Genomic DNA, 18,549 nt, shown 5'->3' with positions numbered 1-18,549 from the left:
GAGGGGAGACACTGAGCTTGATCAGGTGGGGTGTAGGGCTAGATCTAAGCTTTATAGGTGCAAGAGGAGAGAGCAGAGGTACAGAGCTCTAATCCACCTAGAGGACTCAGATTCAGGGCTGGGTGGCCCTTGCTAAGAGAATACTACACTGCTGGATATTGCAGACTGGGTGTAGGAAACCGGTTTTAGGTGATACTTATCCATGACAAGCCATTTGTCCAATGCTTCAGTGAGTCACAAACTCCCCGGGGCAAAACCCGAGTGTTGTGCCTACAACTTCTTAGGGCACCTGCACAGAACGTTTAAGTGCGGGGGCGCCCTCAACACTGGGTTTCTATTTAGACCTTGCCAGGCGCCAGCCCAGCAGCCTGACCCCGCCCCCTGCTGCCTGGACCCACCCCCGGGGGCGGAGACATCCTAAACTGGAGGCTTGGTGTAGAGCCGAGAGCTGCTGCGGCGCAGCGCATTCCTAGGCGCTGCGCTCGGTGCTCTACTTAGAACCCCGAGTTCGCGGCGCGGAAACTGCGCAGGAGAGTCCACTCGGGCAGGTGCGGCGCGGTGCGGCGGTCTGGTCCTCGCCCTTGGAGGACAGATGTGCCTGGGCGTCGCGGCGCGCAGACCTGAATTCAGGTGAGGGCAGAGGGAGACGACGAGATGCCCTCGGAGGACCCCTGCCCCCCCGGCGCCCGGGGGACCGAGCGCGCGCCGGGCCGCGAGCCGCGCCTACCCAGCCAGCTTCTGCCAAAGCTCTACGCCTTCGCGGCGCGCGTGCTGTTCTGCCTGGCGCCCGTCTACCTAGCCGGCTACCTGGGACTCAGCATCACCTGGCTGCTGCTCGGCGTCCTGTTGTGGATGTGGTGGCGCAGGAACCGCCGCGGGAAGCTCGGGCGCCTGGCTGCCGCCTTCGAATTCCTAGACAACGAACGCCAGTTCATCAGCCGCGAGCTGCTGGGCCAGCACCTGCCCGCTTGGGTGAGCCGGGCCTAGCCGGGCGGAGGGTCGGAGTTGGGGGGATGCCTTGGGGGTTCGGAAGGAAGCTGAGGTCGGCGAAGGAGCTGGGGCGCGCAGACCCGAAGGAGGGCGGGAGCCTAGGACCCTCACACCTGGTCCCCAGGGGACAGACCCTGGGGGCTGTGGCCGTGCCTCTAGCCGCGGCGCTCCCTGGTCTCATTCCCACCGCTGGTCCTGCTGTGCTGGGAGCGTGAACCAGGGTTTCACTTGAGGGCCCAGAACCTGGGAGAAAAATCGCAGGAGGGCCACACCCAGGAGAAAAACAAGGGCGTCTGGGACTCTGCAAAGTTACTGGTGAGGGAGACAGAAGACACTTCTTCCACTCGCCTGTTGATTCAAGGCAAAAACGCAGGGTGCAACACTGACAGATACAGCAGTGACAGAAACGCAGACTAGCTGCCGTTGGCAGAGGCCGGGACAGAGGGAGGCCGCCGGGCTAGAGACCAGAGTTCAGGGATGGGACTGCGAGGGAGAGAGAGAGGCCCAGCCTCCGCCTAGCTGGGACACAGGCTTCTCTCCCTCCCTGGACTGGTAGAGACACGCAGATACACACTCTGCAGCTACACAACCATCTCCTCGTGTGGAATGACCTGGGCTATGGCTTGTCAAATGCTTCTGATCCTGAGAATCTCCTGGCCCACCTAACAGAAACAAGCCTAGGCCCCACCTCACAACCCCCAGGTGGAATTAAGGAACCTCCCTGAGTCTCATGATCAGTTTGGGAAACACCTGCAAGAGGGGCGTTTGGTCTGAGACTTGGTCTGCTGTAAGCCCTCTTCTCTGGATGATGAACTGGGGCTGGTTGTCTCTGATGGCTTCCAGATACATTCAGGCACACGGCGGGAGAGCTGTCCAGAGGCCACCAGACCCCTCACCTACTCTGGCTTGAGGCCTGTACTCTAGAATCCAGCCAGGCTGTAGGTTCCTCACCCCCACCGGTGACAGTAACTGCTGAAGGGGGATGAGAAGAAGATATTAGAAAGGCCTGTTTATGTTAAATTCGAAAGTAAGCCTTATTGCATTAGTTTTCTACAGTTGCTGTAAAGTACTACAGGCTGGGTGGCCTAGAAATTTATTAAGACCAAGGTGTTGGCAAGGTTGGTTTCTTCTGATGCCTCTCCTTGGCTCTGTCCCCTTATGTCTTCATGTGGCCCTCCCTCTCTACATATCTGTGTCTAAATTTCCTCTTCTTATAAGATCATCAGTCAGATTAGATTAGGGCCCACCCTAATGGTCTTGTTTTAACTTAATCATCTCTATAAAGACTCTATTTCCAAATACAGTCACATTCTAAGGTACTCGGGATTGGGACTTCAAAATATAAATTTTGGGAGACACAGTTTAGCTCATGATACCTTTTATTTATTTATTAACTGCTCCAGGTCTCAGGTGCAGCATGCAGGAATTTTTTAGTTGTGGCATGTGATCTAGTTCCCTGATCAGGGATCAAACCCGGGCTCCCTGCATTGAGAGCACAGAGTTTTACCAACGGACCACCAGGGAAGTCCCCATAATATTTATTAATATATGGATGGACAGTAAAGCTTCAGAATTAGGTTTACAAATATTGGGTAGCAGCCTTGGAGACTGAGTCTGGGGCCTGTCTTCCCCAGACCTTGCTTGTTCTATGGAGGCTTGTGATCTTGAGAAGTGTGGACCCAGAGAGCAGGCCTGTACCTGACCACACTCCTTACTCACTGATGAGGATCTCAGGCTGGCTGTTAGGCCTCTGTCATGACCCCCATGGCAGCCTCAGTCCCTGAGACCTCACCAAATGACACCTCCCCCTTTTTGCCCCTCCCTGTGTTAGGGAGGCCTCCAGGCACTTAGCTGTATACCAAGGCAATGTTTCTGAAATTGGAGTAAGACTCAGATCCTGTAGGGGCCCTGATACTCCCCAACCCCCTATCTCCTACAGACACCATAGAAACTGTTCTGGCTTCTCTTGAGGGAGGTGACCCCAGAGCTACATGGACCTAGCCAACAGGGAGCTCAGCGAGATGGATGAGACAGAACCCAAGACGGTACCTCCTGGATTCTTATCCTGTAAACCATACCCCAGGCCTGAGCCCGCTGGGTTGAAGCAGTGGCCCTGCCAAGAGCAGTCTAAGCAGAGAAGGCCTGTGAGCATAGCGTGGAGGCACGGTGTGGTTGGTATCTGAGCAGGTGTTGGGTGCTTTGCCTGGCTGATGTGTGCAGTGCAGGCTGAAGGACAGGGGCCAAATTGAGGTAGGTGTGATGGAGGTTGGGGCTGATTCTGAAGGGAGTCTGGGGAAGGTTTTGGAAAGGTCCTGTAAAAAGCAGCAGGGCCGGAGGGGTGAAGCTGGAGGAAAGAGACCAGGTGAGAAACCAATTTTAGCCAAGGTGGTATCAGTGGTAGTGGGGACCAAGGTGCGAGGGTGCGGGGGGAGGGCCCTAGAGCAGGGTGCAGGAGGGACCAGGGTCTTCTGCATTCTGATTTGGAGAGCTGGGTGCCTATGACTGGAACTGGGGATTTGGAATGTGAAGCAGGTCTGGGGAAGTAGGTTGTCTGTGTGAACACCTGTGGAGAGCACACAAATAGATGCAAACGTGGGCTTTTGAATCTGCCTCGTGGAGATTTCCATGCCCAGGGATGATGTGGAAAATCTGGAACCTACTTGGTTGAATTTCCCTCTGCCTGCCTCCTGAGGACAGACACTGTTTATGAAGACAGAGGTGGCTCCCATGTGGTGGGGAAGAGGGACCCTTGCCCACGATTTCAGAGCTTGGGCATCTTTATCTGACATGTGGACCCTTCAGTGGGCCTTCTTCCCTGTTTGGAGAACTGGTTTTCTTGAGTGAAAGGGGATTAATGGACTATGATCTTTGGTGTCCAGAAATATTTTTACTAATTAACAACTGGCAGACCACTAGCCAGGGTGTTGAAGAAAAGGTCTTGAGGGCCTTGAAGCCCTGCAGGTCATCACCCAGCACCCAGTGAGTGGGGGTGGACCCCCGCCCCTGCTGCCTGTCTAGCCATGTGCACACCTTGCTCTAATTTGCACCCAGTCCCTGTGAGGGGACAGAGGCCAAGGCCAGGCTGAGCCAGACCCGAGAGGCCACAGCAATCCCTTCTCACTGCAGCGGTCATTTCCTGCCCCACTAGACTCCTCCTCAACATGTCATACCAGCTGCTGCCTCCAGGTGATAAGAGAAGTTGCTTTCCCGCGCTGGCTCTCATTGTCCCCACCTGTGAAATCCTGTTAAAGGAGGTTGTTTCTGGTCTAACTTGATACAGCTCCACTCCTCCTCTGGTTCCCTTCCAGGAACAGCTCAAGGGAAGGCTGCTTCTGCTATAGAAGGGGTCACAAGTGACGATGCCAGGGAGGCCCTTGTCCTGTGAATGTGACCCAGCCACGTGGACAAACAGCAGTTCCTCTTCTGAACAGGGGAGCAGCCACTGCCTGCCACTCATGCCAATGTTCCTCATACTCAGTTTTTAGATTTTTCAAAGAATTAAGAGCAAAGAGTTGGACACGACTGAGCGACTTTCACTTTCAAGAGCCTTTGCGGTCAGCCCACCTTGCCAGGGCTGGGAGCGGTGGACAGCACAGTGATAGAACTAGAGACCCTGATCCCATAGTCCCCGCTCCACCACTCATCTAGCCATTGGCCTTGAAGGCTCCGTTTCTACACATGGTTGTGATGAGCTGAGTCTGAAAAGCTGCTTGTTCAGAGCCAGACATGACTGCATGCTCTGGGGGTCTGTCACTGTATCCTTTGCAATTTCCCAGCCCTCTCAACTCTCTATTTTCCTAACATGAAATGAAGCTCATTACCAAATGGCCCAGCAGCAAATGTGCTCTGGAGTTGGATGGCTGCAGGGTGCAGGGCCCACTGGAGACTCCAGCCCTTCCTGGGGTTCCGTTCATGGAATTCCACCTCTGGTACTTCCTAAACTTCCCACCTGATCTTCAGAGTCAGTCCTTGGTGCTCTGGGCTCCTCAGGTAACCTATACTGCTTGAAGCCTCCACCCTCCCCTGCCCAGAGGCTCAGGCCCCCAGCTGGGTCTCCACAGGCTGCCTCCAAGATCTGGGCACAATTGGCCCTTTGCCGCCCTGTGGTTTATGGGTTGTTGCTCATGGAGCCCTTGACCAGCGCTCACTTGGATAATTGGTTTGTTTATCAGATATTTTTGTGCCCCTGCACAAGTGGGCCGGTGTGAGGAGGGAAGTTTGGTACGAGTCTCACCTGCCTCCAGGTGGATGTGTCTGGGGGATGAGGGCCACCTGGTAGTCAGGGGAAAGAACTGTCAGAAACCTTGTGTCTATCTGTGGTCTCAGGCCTGGCCATGCTCACTCTCCTGGCAGCTGATAGCAGTCAGTTGGCAGCTTCGTGGGAGACAGTTAACCCTCGTGTGTCTCCTGCGGTGGGAGTGGGCTGATGTGATGTGGTGGTGTGGACTTGGAGTTTGAGGCTCATTCACTGGGGGACCTTGCGAAGGTCCTCTATCTTCTCTGAGTCTCTGATTCCTGCCTGAAAATGATGAGGTTCTAGGGGATGCTCTAGAGCCTTTTTAGCTGCAGGAGTGTGCCACCACTGATCAGCTCCAACTTAGCTTTTCTCCAGTGCCCCAAACCCACAGGACACTGTTCCCAATCTTTCTTGCCTCCCCACCACCTAAGTGGGGGTGCCCACTGAAGCAAACACGCAGGAGAGGCGAGCCATTCACTCAAAGCATTGAGCGATCCAAGGTTCGCAGCAGCATCCCTGGGACGATGATACCTGGGATGGATCCTTCTAAGTTTCTGTGCCAGCTGTTGAGCCCGACAACCAGGGCTGAGCGCTTTGCTTTCCTGAGGTTGAGAGTTCACATTCCTTTTGTGGGTGGAGCAGCAGTCTTCCAGGGCCCAGGCTCCCACAGTCAGTCCTGTACTGATTCTGCTAATTAGGGGAGTAAATGCAGCGACAGCTGTGAGCTAGGGTGGGAACTCTCAACTTCAATCCCAAAGCTCAATTCTCGGAGTCAGGGCCATGGAGCCTGGTTTTAAACATCAAGACTCGTTGGGCGTGGCTTGGAGCTGGGGACTTCTTTCCCAAAAGGCCTCTGCAGCCCCTGTGAGGTCATTCATATGGCTCCGAGTCAGGACCATCCTCAGGAAGGAAGGGGCAGGGCAGGTTTTAATCATGCCCCTTGGGTCTCTGCCCCATGACCTAGTGATGCGTCATGGACTTATCATGTCCTGGGCCTGGGTTGGGTAATAAGAGAGGCAGAATGTGGGCCTGGCACAGGGAACTTAGGCATCCACATGTTTGTTCCTTTACTCAGTGAGCAAGCATCTATTGAGGACTTACAATGCCAGGCACCATGCTGCACCCTGGCCCACAACATGAGTGACACATGGTCCCTGCTTTCAAGGAACCCCTGAGCTGAATGCAGACCCACGAGAACAGGCTTTTCTGACACAGCATGATCCTACAAGGTGGAATGCACGTTCTGGGAAAACATGGGGGAGGGAATGAATCTAACCCAGACAGCCTCCTTGGAGGAAGAGGCTGTAGGAGGGGGTGGGTCACTCTGAACCCAAAGTTTCCATCATGTTTGGTCACTTGAGTGGCTCATCTTGTCCTGGGGTGAGCAGATCTGGATGGTAATTAATGATACCCAGACTCACAGGACTCTGATGCTGGAAAAGATTGAGGGCAAAAGGCGAGGGGGGTGGCAGAGGATGAGATAGATAGCATCACCGACTCATTGCACATGAATCTAAGCAAACTCCAGGAAATAGTGAAGGAAAGAGGAGCCTGATGTGCTGCAGTCCATGGGGTCGCAAAGAGTCAGACATCAGACAAGACTTAGCGACTGAACAACAGCAACGAGACTCACAGGAGACTGCCTGGTGCAAGTTATGGGGAGCTGAATCTTCCTGGAATAGAGGAGTCCCCGAAACCTTTTCTCCAAGCTAAGGATCCAAGTCATTGGGAGGTCAGCTGGTAGGTTGGGATCAGGGCCAAGGGTAGAACAGCCCCTGTCCTTCACCAGGGGACAGAAAGGCACGGAGAGCTGATTTCAGCTTGTCTTGGCCTTGTGGTCCAGAGCCTTGACCCCAGGCAGAGACGGTCTGTCCGTGGGAATGACCCCAGTGGCTTTGGGGGAGCTGCTGGGAGGTGTGAGCTGTCATCCTCATCATGACCCATGAAGGCCACAACACAGCTACATAGAGGAGCAGGGGACTGGGGCCCTGCCTTCCTATCCTCCCACCCTCCATTCAGAGTTACTTCTCCTGGTAGACTCTCAGGCATTTTTAAATCTCAGGAAACCTAGAGCTCATAGCCCCAAAGTGTTCCTGGGTGCTGGAGGAAAGTTTCCCCTCTCCCTCTTCCCTCCTTCCTCCTCCACCACCTCCTCTTCTACTGCAAATAGTGAAGAGACAGTTAAATGTTTTCTGGCCCAGTGGGAACTATTAAAGGGACAGAGTCTCATTCTCGTTACCTCTCCTGTCACTTCAAACCAAGGAAATGATGGTTGAATCCCTCAGGCTGCACTGGGAGTCAGGGCTCAGCTCCTGTGCACCCTCTCTGTGTAGGTGTGGGTGGCTGCTCCTGCCTGAGAAGTCCCATCCCACTGTGCCCAGGGTCACTAGTCCTTGATAAGCCAAGGAACTCTCCAGGAGGTAGGATGCTTCAAAACCCCAGGTTCACCCAATCCATTCTTTTGCCCACACTGTGTTTACTTTTTAAAGTAACTGGCTATAAACTGGTTAAAAATCTCATTTTTCTGGTTATAAAAGTGCAAATATTCCCATGGTAGGATATTTGGATATGGACTATAAGTAAATATTAGAGTAAGCATTTACAATTCCACCACCCGGAAATATACCCTATGTTTGAGAACACTTCCTTTGTATAAAAGGTATATGAAAACAATCTTTTGAAAACTTGTACTCTTGAATTTTTTTTTCTTTTTGTGGCCTTAATATTATCTTGCAAACATTCTTTCAAAAAATCCTTAAAGGTTATGATATCCTTAATATGAAGAGACCGTAAGTGGCTTGACCATTTCTCGGACATCCAGTATTTTGGTTATGTCAAAGTTGGACCTGTTTCTTTGGTGGGCCGAGGTGGGTGTTGTTTCCTCTCTGTGTCTGCAAATTTCTCCCTCTGATCTTCCAGTCTGGCTCCCTTGACTCTTCCTTCAAGTCAAAGCTCAGGGACCTGCGCTGCAACCCTTCTGTCACACCCACTGCCCGTGTTGACTTGCACCTACCTATTTTTATGTCCCAACTTTTCCTCCAGATCAAATATTCTTTTAAGGTGTGTGTCTTATATCTCTCTGTACCCTCAGCTCTTTGCTCAGTGCCCAGTTCAGATAGGCTTTCAATAAAAATCTGTGGCATGAATGCCACACTGAACATTGGCAATGTAAATCTTGGTCCCTGGACTTCCCTGGTAGTCCAGCAGGTAAGACTTGGGCTTCCAATGCAGGGGACCTGGATTTGATCCCTGGCTGGGGAACTAAGATCCCACAAGCTTTGCAATGTAGCCAAAAGATTAAAAAAAAAAAAAAAACAACTCAGACCCTGTTTCTCTAATTCCTTATATAGATTACACATTAAACTTATCTGTCAAAACTTAAGAACTTGAAAGGTCCTCATTTCCTCTTCACTGTGGCCTTATCAGCATGGAGGAGGAACAGGCAGAGGAGGAAGAAGATGGTGACTATTGTTGTTCAGTCATGTCTCTTGGAGCTTGCTCAAATTCACTGAGTCAGTGATGCCATCCAACCATGTCATCCTCCATCATTCCCTTCTGCCTAAAGTCTTTCCCAGCATCAGGGTCTTTTCTTCACATCAGGTGGCCAAAGTATTGGAGCTTCAGCTTTAGCATCAGTCCTTTTGATGAATATTCAAGGTTGATTTCCTTTTAGATTGACTGGTTTAATCTCCTTACTGTCCAAGTGACTCTCAAGAGTCTCCTCTAACACAGTTTGAAGGCATCAATTCTTTGGCGCTCAGCCTTCTTTATGGTCCAACTCTCACAACTGTACATGACTACTGGAAAAACCATAGCTTTGACTAGCCGGACCTTTGTTGGCTAAGTAATGTCTCTGCTTTTTAATATGCTGTCTAGGTTGGTCGTAACTTTTCTTTCAAGGAGCAAGCATCTTTTCATTTCATGGCTACAGTCACCATCTGCATTGATTTTGGAGCCCAAGAAAATAAAGTCTGTCACTGTTTCCATTCTCCCCCATCTGTTTGCCATGAAGTGATGGGACCAAATGCCATGATCTTCATCTTTTGAAGGTTGAATTTTAAACCAGCTTTTTCACTCTCCTCTTTCACCTTCATCAAGACGCTCTTTAGTTCCTCTTCACTTTCTGACATTAGGGTGGTATCATTTGTATATCTGAGGTTATTGATATTTCTCCTGGCAAAATTCTCTTGATTCCAGCTTGTGCTTCATCCAGCCCAGCATTTCACATGATGTACTCTGCATATAAGTTAAGTAAGCAGGGTGACAATATACAGCCTTGACGTACTCTTTTCCCAGTTTGGAACCAGTCTGTTGTTCCATGTCTGGTTCTAACTGTTGCTTCTTGACCGACATACAGATTTCTCAGAAGACAGGTCAGGTGGTCTGGTATTCCCATCTCTTGAAGAATTTTCCAGTTTGTTGTGATCCACACAGTCAAAGGCTTTGGCGTAGTCAATTAAGCAGAAGTAGATGTTTTTCTGGAATTCTCTTGTTGTTCCTGTGATTCAACGGATGTTGGAAATTTTCTCTCTAGTTTTTATGCCTTTTCTAAATCCAGTTTGTATATCTGGAAGTTCTTGGTTCATGTACTGTTGAAGCCTGGCTTCGAGGATTTTGAGCATGACTTTGCTAGCTTGTGAAGTGAGCACGATTGTCTGGTAATTTGAACATTCTTTGGCATTGCCCTCCTTTAGGATTGGATGGTTGGCTTTTTACTAATTTAATGAGCAAAAGGATAAGTTTTTTTACCCTCAAGGCATTACCAGACCTAGCAGGGTCACTGAACTCTCTGGCAATTTAGGATTATACTCAGGTGGGGCTTCCCCAGTGGCTTAGTGGCAAAGAATCTGCCTGCAGTGAAAGAGACCTGGGTTCGATCCCTGGGTTGGGAAGATCCCCTGGAGAAGGGCATGGGTTCATAGGAGCCCAGCAGGCTACAGTCCATTGGGTCACAAGGCGTTGGACACGAATGAAGCGACTTTGCATGCATGCATGCACTCCTTGAAGCAATGACTCTGCAGGTAACTCAGAGCAGTCCCTCTCTTCTCTGAGCCCTTACTCCTCAGCCTGGATGACAGGCTTCTGCCACCCACATTATCTGTCTGCTCAGTCATCCTGCTGAGTCCAGCCAACTGAGGACAGTTCAAGGCTGGTTGTGCTGTTCAGGAACCTACAGATTCTAGAACAGTGGTTATTGTTTAGTTGCTCGGTCATGTCCAACTCTGCAACCCCATGGACTGTAGCCTGCCAGGCTCCTCTGTCCATGGGATTTTTCAGGCAAGAATACTGGGGTGGGTTGCCATTTCCTTCTCCAGAGGAATCTTCCCAACCAGGTCTCCTTCATTGACAAGTGGATTCTTTACTCCTGAACCACCAGGGAAGCCCAAAAATGGAATTCCAAGCTGGCAAAGCAGTTATTTCTCTTAAGGCACTTTGGGCAGGGTGATTTTCACCCCAAAAGTAACAGATTTAATAGCTGTTTTCAGGACTTTCCTGGTGTTCCAGTGGTTAAGGCTCCAAGCTTCCAATACAGGGGGCCCAGATTCAGCACCTGGTTGGGGAACTAAGATCCCACATGCTGTGCTGTACAGTCAAAAATAATAATAATTTTTAAAAGCAGTTTTCATGGTTAAACGTTTACCTCCCAAGAACAGAGAAAAAAAGGGATGTAAGGCAATGTTTCATCAGGAGATAAGTGACTGAAATATGGGCTATTTTCTGGTGGGGGAGGAACTCTGCAGAGGCACCCAGAGAGCAGGGACTGTCTCAAGAGGACAGGAACCCAGCAAGGCCTCTTGTGCAGCGTCCCCTTCCCCGCCAGACACCTGGGAGAGGATCTTCTCTCTTCTTTCCATTGGGGATGGGTTGGTAAGATCAGATGAGTCAGCAGGAGTGTGTGTATAGAAATGCCCTTTGGAGCAGGATTCAGAGGCTTTTTTCTTTTTCTTTCTAGAAAAGAGAGTATGTACTTAGATCTTTGTGTGTACATGTGATTCAGTGGCAGAAAGTGAAGAGGAACTAAAGAGTGTCTTGATGAGGGTGAGAGAGGAGAGTGAAAAAGCTGGCTTGAAACTCAACACTTAAAAAACTAAGGATCATAGCATCTGGTCCCATTCTTTCATGAGAAATAGATGGTTAAGAAATGGAAGCAGTGACACATTTTGTTTTCTTGGGCCCCAAAATCATTGTGGATGGTGACTTCAGACATGAAATTAAAAGACAAGTGCTCCTTGGAAGAAAAGCTATGACCAACCTAGACCACATATTAAAAAACAGAGACATTACTTGGCCAACAAAGGTCTGGCCAGTCAAAGCTATGGTTTTTCCAGTAGTCATGTATGGATGTGAGAGTTGGACCATAAAGAAGGCTGAACACCAAAGAATTGATGCTTTCAAATTGTACTGCTGGAGAAGACTCTTAAGAGTCTGGACTGCAAGATCAAACCAGCCAGTCCTAAAGGAAATCAACCCTGAGTGTTCATTGGAAGGACTGATGCTAAAGCTGAAGCTCCAATACTTTGGCCACCTGATGTGAAGAGCTGACTCATTGAAAAAGACTCTGATGCTAGGAAAGATTGAGGGTGATGGGAGAAGGGGGTGGCAGAGGATGAGATGGTAAAATAGCACCACCAACTTGATAGACATGAATTTGAGCCAATTATGGGAGACAGTGGAGAACAGAGGAGCCTGATAGGCTGCAGTCCATGGGATCACAGAGTTGTAGATGACTTAGCGACTGAACAACAAGTGATTCTGTGGATGGGTCTGTGTAGTTCTGGGTGTGTGTGTCTGTGTGTACATGTATCTGTGCATCTGTGTATATCTTGGTATGTGTGTCTACATGTGTGTGTCCACCTACCTGTATATGTCTGTGTGTATCTCTGTGTCTGTACACAGCTGCTCCCAAGGGAGGAGCCACTGTCTCTGTGAGTGCGAAGCAGGATTCACCGAGTGACAGGCATGCTCTCTAAGTGAAGCCCTCTAATCCCTTGCCTCCTGAGAGAGTCTGGTGGCCAGAACCTCCTGTCCAGGCCTCTCAGCCCAACTTCAGCCCATCTGTGGGCTCCACCCCTCCACCCCTCCACCCCCTGCCCACCTATGGCATGCAGCCCTCACAGTCTGGTTCCATTTCCTCACTGCTGTGCAATCACTTTTCCTAAAGAGTTTAAGAAATAAAGCATGTGACCACCTAAAGATGAAGCACCAACATGACCATTTTGATGGCCTCTGCCAGTCTAGAATTCTTAGACTTGTTTTATTTATTTGTGTGTGTGTGTGTGTGTGTGTGTGTGTGTATTTATATGGCTATACTGGCTCTTAGTTGTGGAATGCAGGGTCTTCAGTTGCAGCATATGGATCTAGTTCCCTGACCAAGGATTGAACCTGGGCGCCCTGCATTGGGAGTGCAGAGTCTTAGCCACTGGACCACCAGGGAAGTCCCAGACTTGGTTTGATTAGCAGTCTTTCTTGCCTCTCTAGGCTCTGATTACCACCACTCTTGACCATATCTAAAGATGCCATCATTAAATTATTAGTCCACTTTGCCTGGAAGGCTTTGGCCCAAGTACACTAATAGCAGCATGGCAGTGTTAGCTTAAGGAGGCTGTAGATGTGGGCTGAGAGCTCACCTGTTGAAACTCGCCCAAGGGCTCCTGCGGGCGGAAGAGCAGGCATCTGAGATTCTGGTGACTTGACCACAGGCCCCAGCAACTTTTGAATTTTCCAGGATTGCTCTGGAGAACTGCCCATACCCGTAATACATCAGTCAGAAGAGTGTTCGTGTTTCTATGGAGATGAACCTTCAAGAGCTCTGTCTCCATTTAGAAGTACATCTGTCCTTTCTCTCTCTGGATTGTAGATCCTGTGGGCAGCACAGGACTGAGCAACTTCTCTGCTCTCAATCAGGATAAACCCAAGGCTGCAGGAAAAGGGCCACACACCTGTTAGAGGCCAGGGCAGCCTCAAGCCAGGCAGAATCGTGATGCTGTGTTTTTCACCTGTTAGTTCATGCCTCCCTTTGCTCTTTGTGGCACAAAAGATATTCCCTTTGTAAAAGAAGTGAGGTCCGTAGGCTACGGGTAAAAATTTGATGACAAAGCGATATTCTCCTAAGAGTAATCACTGGAGACACAGGCTGTGACTGTATCCCTGGTCAGGAACACTGGGGAGCAGAAGGGCCACCTTGTTCTAGGTCTGGGGCAGGTCCTCCAGCCTGGGAGGCCCTGAGCACTCATGCTTTCGCATCCTCCACCACCAGGATCAGAAGGAGCAGGTGAGCTTATTAAAGATGCAAGTTTCAAGGCCCTGCCCCATCCTCCTGAGTCAGAATCTCAGAGGGACCTGACCAAGAATCCACATTTCACCAGCTTTCCAGGTGAAGTTTTTATACAGAAAAGTTTGAGAACCGCTCAGAGTCTAGCCCTTTGCATTGCCTGGTGGTGGGTATGTCTCTCATCCTAGCTGGTCCCAGAGACTCCTGGATACTCCCAGGCTCATGGGAATTGGAACGAAAATGACTTTAGGGTTCAGTCTGAGAGTGAGCCAACCTGGCTTCTTTTTCTGCCTTCCCTTTGTTTACCTGGGGAGGGAAAGACAGAGGCAGAGGCTTTGATTGGATCCTTTTGCCCTGCCTACGTTTGGAGCACCCCCATTGGGCAGAATTTCCCATGGGGCCTCTTGGGCACTGGGCTCAGCCAATCAGCAGAGGCCAGGGAAACAACAGGGTCCTTCCTCTTGTGCTTCAGCAGTTTTAGCTGTGTTATCCTCTTCTCATCTTCTGCTCCCTTTTCTCAGCAGTCTCCCAAAGTGCAAAGCCATGGGCACGAGGAGACCCAGAGAATTTGCTGGGCTTTGGATCAAACAGAACTAGACATACAACCCACAGGATCTTGTTTTTGGCAAGTACCTAAGATCAGAGGTGTCAGTGTTTGTACTTCTGAGGTCTGTATGCCTTCCACTAACAGTCACCATTTCTGGAGCATTTACTCTGAGCTGGGAAGTATAATGAGCACCATACTTGAATTGTTTTATTTAATTTTCTCAGTAACTCTGTGAAGTTGGTAGTACTGTGCCCACATTATGGATGAGAAAACTGAGGTTGACAGAGGTGGCATTTTAAATGCATAGGAGTAGGTTAGAAAAGCACTAAGAAGTAGACTTCAAATGCTGACATTTCAGGCAGCAGCAGGAGAGGGTAAATGGATGAGGGAAAAGAAGGCTGGACTTAGGTGAGAAGATCTGAGTTCTGGTCTCCTGGTTGATTTTGGCAAGTGCTATTCTCTGAGCCTCTCCTCATATGTAAAATGGGGATAATTGCGTGTTTGCTGTTCACTTTATACAACATGAGGAGGATCAAATGAAAGTGTCTGTGGAACCCTATGCATGTGTTAGTTGCTCAGTATGTCCAACTCTTTGCGACCCCATGGCCTGTAGCCCACCTGTGTCTCCAGGGAAGAATACTGGAGTGGGTTGCCATTCCCTTCTCCAAGGGATCTTCCTCACCCAGGGATCAAACCAAGATCTCCTGCCTTGCAGGCAGATTCTTTACCATCTTTTATCACCAGGGAAGCCCTTAGTGACTTAGAAAGTGTGGCCTAGTGGTGAAGGCTCAGGTCCCATGAGGGCAGTCCTCTGCCAAATTAGACTTTCTGCAGGAGATGAAAACAGTGGTATGTAATGTTTTATAAGAGGAGTGAGTGTGGACGAGTGGAAAATCACAGACAGTCCTGGATCTGGGTCACAGCTCTCATACTCCACAGCTGGTGATTGTAAGTTCACTCTCAGCCTTAGTTTCATTATCTGTAAAATGGGGCTAATAAGGGATTAAAGTAAGTCTTAAAGGACATAACATGAATTCAAAAAGGTTGAAAACAGGATGGAAAAAAGGTACAACTGGACAACTTTGAAATAAAAGCAAGCCCATAGTAACAATTTTCATATTAACTCAGATATGTCTTAAAGACAAAGATGTTATATGCTTATAAAAGTATGAAAATGTTAGTTGCTCAGTCCTGTCTGACTCTTTACACCCCATGGACTGGAACCCACAAGACTCCTCTGTCCATGGAATTTTCCAGGCAAGAATACTGGAGTGGTTGCCATGCCCTTCTCCAATATGCTCATTAAAGGAACCATATTTAAGAAGGTGTAATAATCATGGCCATATATGTACTTCATAATATAAACTTGAAATATAAGCCAACTACTCACAGACTGCTTGGCGAATTAGATAAATCAGCAATTGGGCTTGAAGTTTTTCATATATTCCTCTCTGAAAATGAAAAATCAAGTATACAAAAGGGTAAACAAGGATAAACACTATTTAAAGGCAGTGATTAATAATTTGTCATATGTGGAACAGTCATGGGAATTAATCATATACCAGGCTACAAAGATATTTTTGATATATTCCAATGAATCATGTACCAGGCCACCACAAAGGTATTATCAATATATTCCAATGAGCAGAGTGTTCAGAACATAAAGAAATGAAATTAGAAGACAATAATGAATAGTTGTAGGTATATGTCTAGATAATTTTAAAATATTACTATTTAAAAACCATTGTTTTAGAAAGAAAAACACCAATACAATATATTAATGCATATATATGGAATTTAGAAAGATGGTAACAATGACCCTATATGCGAGACAGCAAAAGAGACACAGATGTAAAGAACAGACTTTTGGACTCTGTGGGAGAAGGTGTGGGTGGGATGATTTGAGAGAGTAACATTGAAACATGTATATTATCATATGTGAAATAGATCGCCAGTCCAGGTTCAATGCATGAGACAGGGTGCTCAGGGCTGGTGCACTGGGATGACCCTGAGGGATGGCATGGGGAGGGAGGTGGGAGGAGGGTTCAGGATGGGGAACACATGTACACCCATGACTGATTCAAGTGAATGTATAGCAAAAACCACTGCAATATTGTAAAGTAATTAGCCTCCAATTAAAATTTTAAAAAAAACTTTTTTAAAAACATGGATATTTCAAAAACTGAGAGCTGAATAATGATGAAAAACAATGTTGAAAATTGTAAGGGAATTTATAACTTTAAATTTATGATAAAATAAGAAAAATTGAAAAATAAATGATTCAACTCTAAAACTCAGAGAGTCTGACTAATAAAAGAACAATAGGTTTAGATCAAAGAAGAAAGAAGAACATGATAAATATAAGGATGAAAATGAAGAAACATTTTAAAATAACAGTAGAGACTTCTTTGGCAGTCCAGTGGTTAAGACTTCATGTTCTCAGTGTAGGGGGCATGGGGTTTGATCCTTGGTTGGGAACTAAGATTCCTCAGGCTGCTCAGTGCAGCCAAAAGTATAAAAGGTAAAGAAAATTATTAACTGAAGTTAGTTGTCTGAAAAGATTAAACAACAGGACAATAGGTACAACTTTGTCAAGCTTGATTATGAAAGATAAACTATTGATGCTTTTGAACTGTGGTGTTGGAGAAGACTCTTGAGAGTCCCTTGGACTGCAAAGAGATCCAACCAGTCCATTCTGAAGGAGACCAGCCCTGGGATTTCTTTGGAAGGAATGATGCTAAAGCTGAAACTCCAGTACTTTGGCCACCTCATACAAAGAGTTGACTCATTGGAAAAGACTCTGATGCTGGGAGGGATTGGGGGCAGGAGGAGAAGGGGACGACAGAGGATGAGATGGCTGGATGGCATCACTGACTCGATGGATGTGAGTCTCAGTGAACTCTGGGAGTTGGTGATGGACAGGGAGGCCTAGCGTGCTGCGATTCATGGGGTCACAAAGAGTCGGACACGACTGAATGACTGATCTGATCTGATCTGATAGAATGAAAAAGGCAGAAATGACTATATAGGTGTAACAGATTAAAACAATGAAACATTGTAAATAACTATGTTTCAAGACATTTGAAAGCCTGGATGAACTAGATACATTTCTAGAAAAATATAAATGTCAAGATTACCACACTAAGAGATCAGTAGACCTTTAACCTTTAAGGACACCATTGACCTCTAAAGAGAAATGGTGATTCAGTTCAGTTCAGTCGCTCAGTCGTGTCCGACTCTTTGCGACCCCCTGAATCACAGTACGCCAGGCCTCCCTGTCCATCACCAACTCCCAGAGTTCACTGAGACTCACATCCATCGAGTCAGTGATGCCATCCAGCCATCTCATCCTCTGTCGTCCCCTTCTCCTCCTGCCCCCAATCCCTCCCAGCATCAGCATCTTTTCCAATGAGTCAACTCTTCGTATGAGGTGGCCAAAGTACTGGAGTTTCAGCTTTAGCATCATTCCTTCCAAAGAAATCCCAGGGCTGATCTCCTTCAGAATGGACTGGTTGGATCTCCTTGCAGTCCAAGGGACTCTCAAGAGTCTTCGACACCACACTTCAAAAGCATCAATTCTTCAGCGCTCAGCTTTCTTCACAGTCCAACTCCCACATCCATACATGACCACTGGAAAAACCATAGCCTTGACTAGACGGACCTTTGTTGGCAAAGTAATGTCTCTGCTTTTGAATATGCTGTCTAGGTTGGTCATAACTTTCCTTTCAAGGAGTAAGGGTCTTGCTGCAGTCACCATCTGCAGTGATTTTGGAGCCCCAAAAAATAAAGTTTGACGCTGTTTCCACTGTTTCCCCATCTATTTCCCATGAAGTGATGGGACCGGATGCCATGATCTTTGTTTTCTGAATGTTGAGCTTTAAGCCAACTTTTCACTCTCCGCTTTCACTTTCATCAAGAGGCTTTTGAGTTCCTCTTCACTTTCTGCCATAAGGGTGGTGTCATCTGCATATCTGATGTTATTGATATTTCCCCTGGCAATCTTGATTCCAGCTTGTGCTTCTTCGAGCCCAGCATTTCTCATGATGTACTCTGCATATAAGTTAAATAAGCAGGGTGACAATATACAGCCTTGACGTACTCCTTTTCCTATTTCGAACCAGTCTGTTGTTCCATGTCCAGTTCTAACTGTTACTTCCTGACCTGCATACAGATTTCTCAAGAAGCAGATCAGGTGGTCTGATATTCCCATCTCTTGAAGAATTTTCCACAGTTTATTGTGATCCACACAGTCAAAGGCTTTGGCATAGTCAATAAAGCAGAAATAGATGTTTTTCTGGAACTCTCTTGCTTTTTCCATGATCCAGCGGATGTTGGCAATTTGATCTCTGGTTCCTCTGCCTTTTCTAAAACCAGCTTGAACATCAGGAAGTTCATGGTTCACGTATTGCTGAAGCCTGGCTTGGAGAATTTTAAGCATCACTTTACTAGCATGTGAGATGAGTGCAATTGTGCGGTAGTTTGAGCATTCTTTGGCATTGCCTT

At 48.0% G+C, this 18,549-nt stretch overlaps 1 protein-coding gene and 1 non-coding gene across 2 annotated transcripts in view; one reads left to right on the top strand and one right to left on the bottom strand.

Annotated features, from left to right (window-relative positions):
• The first annotated feature begins 654 nt into the window (after positions 1-654).
• The window catches only part of ESYT3 (extended synaptotagmin-like protein 3), a 54,174-nt gene continuing 36,279 nt past the window's right edge, over positions 655-18,549 (top strand). The window contains exon 1 of the mRNA XM_010858219.1: positions 655-972. Within this exon, the coding sequence (XP_010856521.1) occupies positions 655-972 (318 nt within the window). The remainder of the gene's footprint in view (positions 973-18,549) is intronic.
• On the bottom strand, positions 12,590-12,662 carry TRNAG-CCC. Its single transcript has one exon. It is a non-coding gene; the product is annotated as a tRNA-Gly (tRNA).

This window comes from Bison bison, unplaced genomic scaffold, assembly GCF_000754665.1.
Source record: "Bison bison bison isolate TAMUID 2011002044 unplaced genomic scaffold, Bison_UMD1.0 scf7180017864384, whole genome shotgun sequence".
NCBI lineage: Eukaryota > Metazoa > Chordata > Mammalia > Artiodactyla > Bovidae > Bison > Bison bison.
This window is presented reverse-complemented; position numbering and strand designations above follow the sequence as displayed.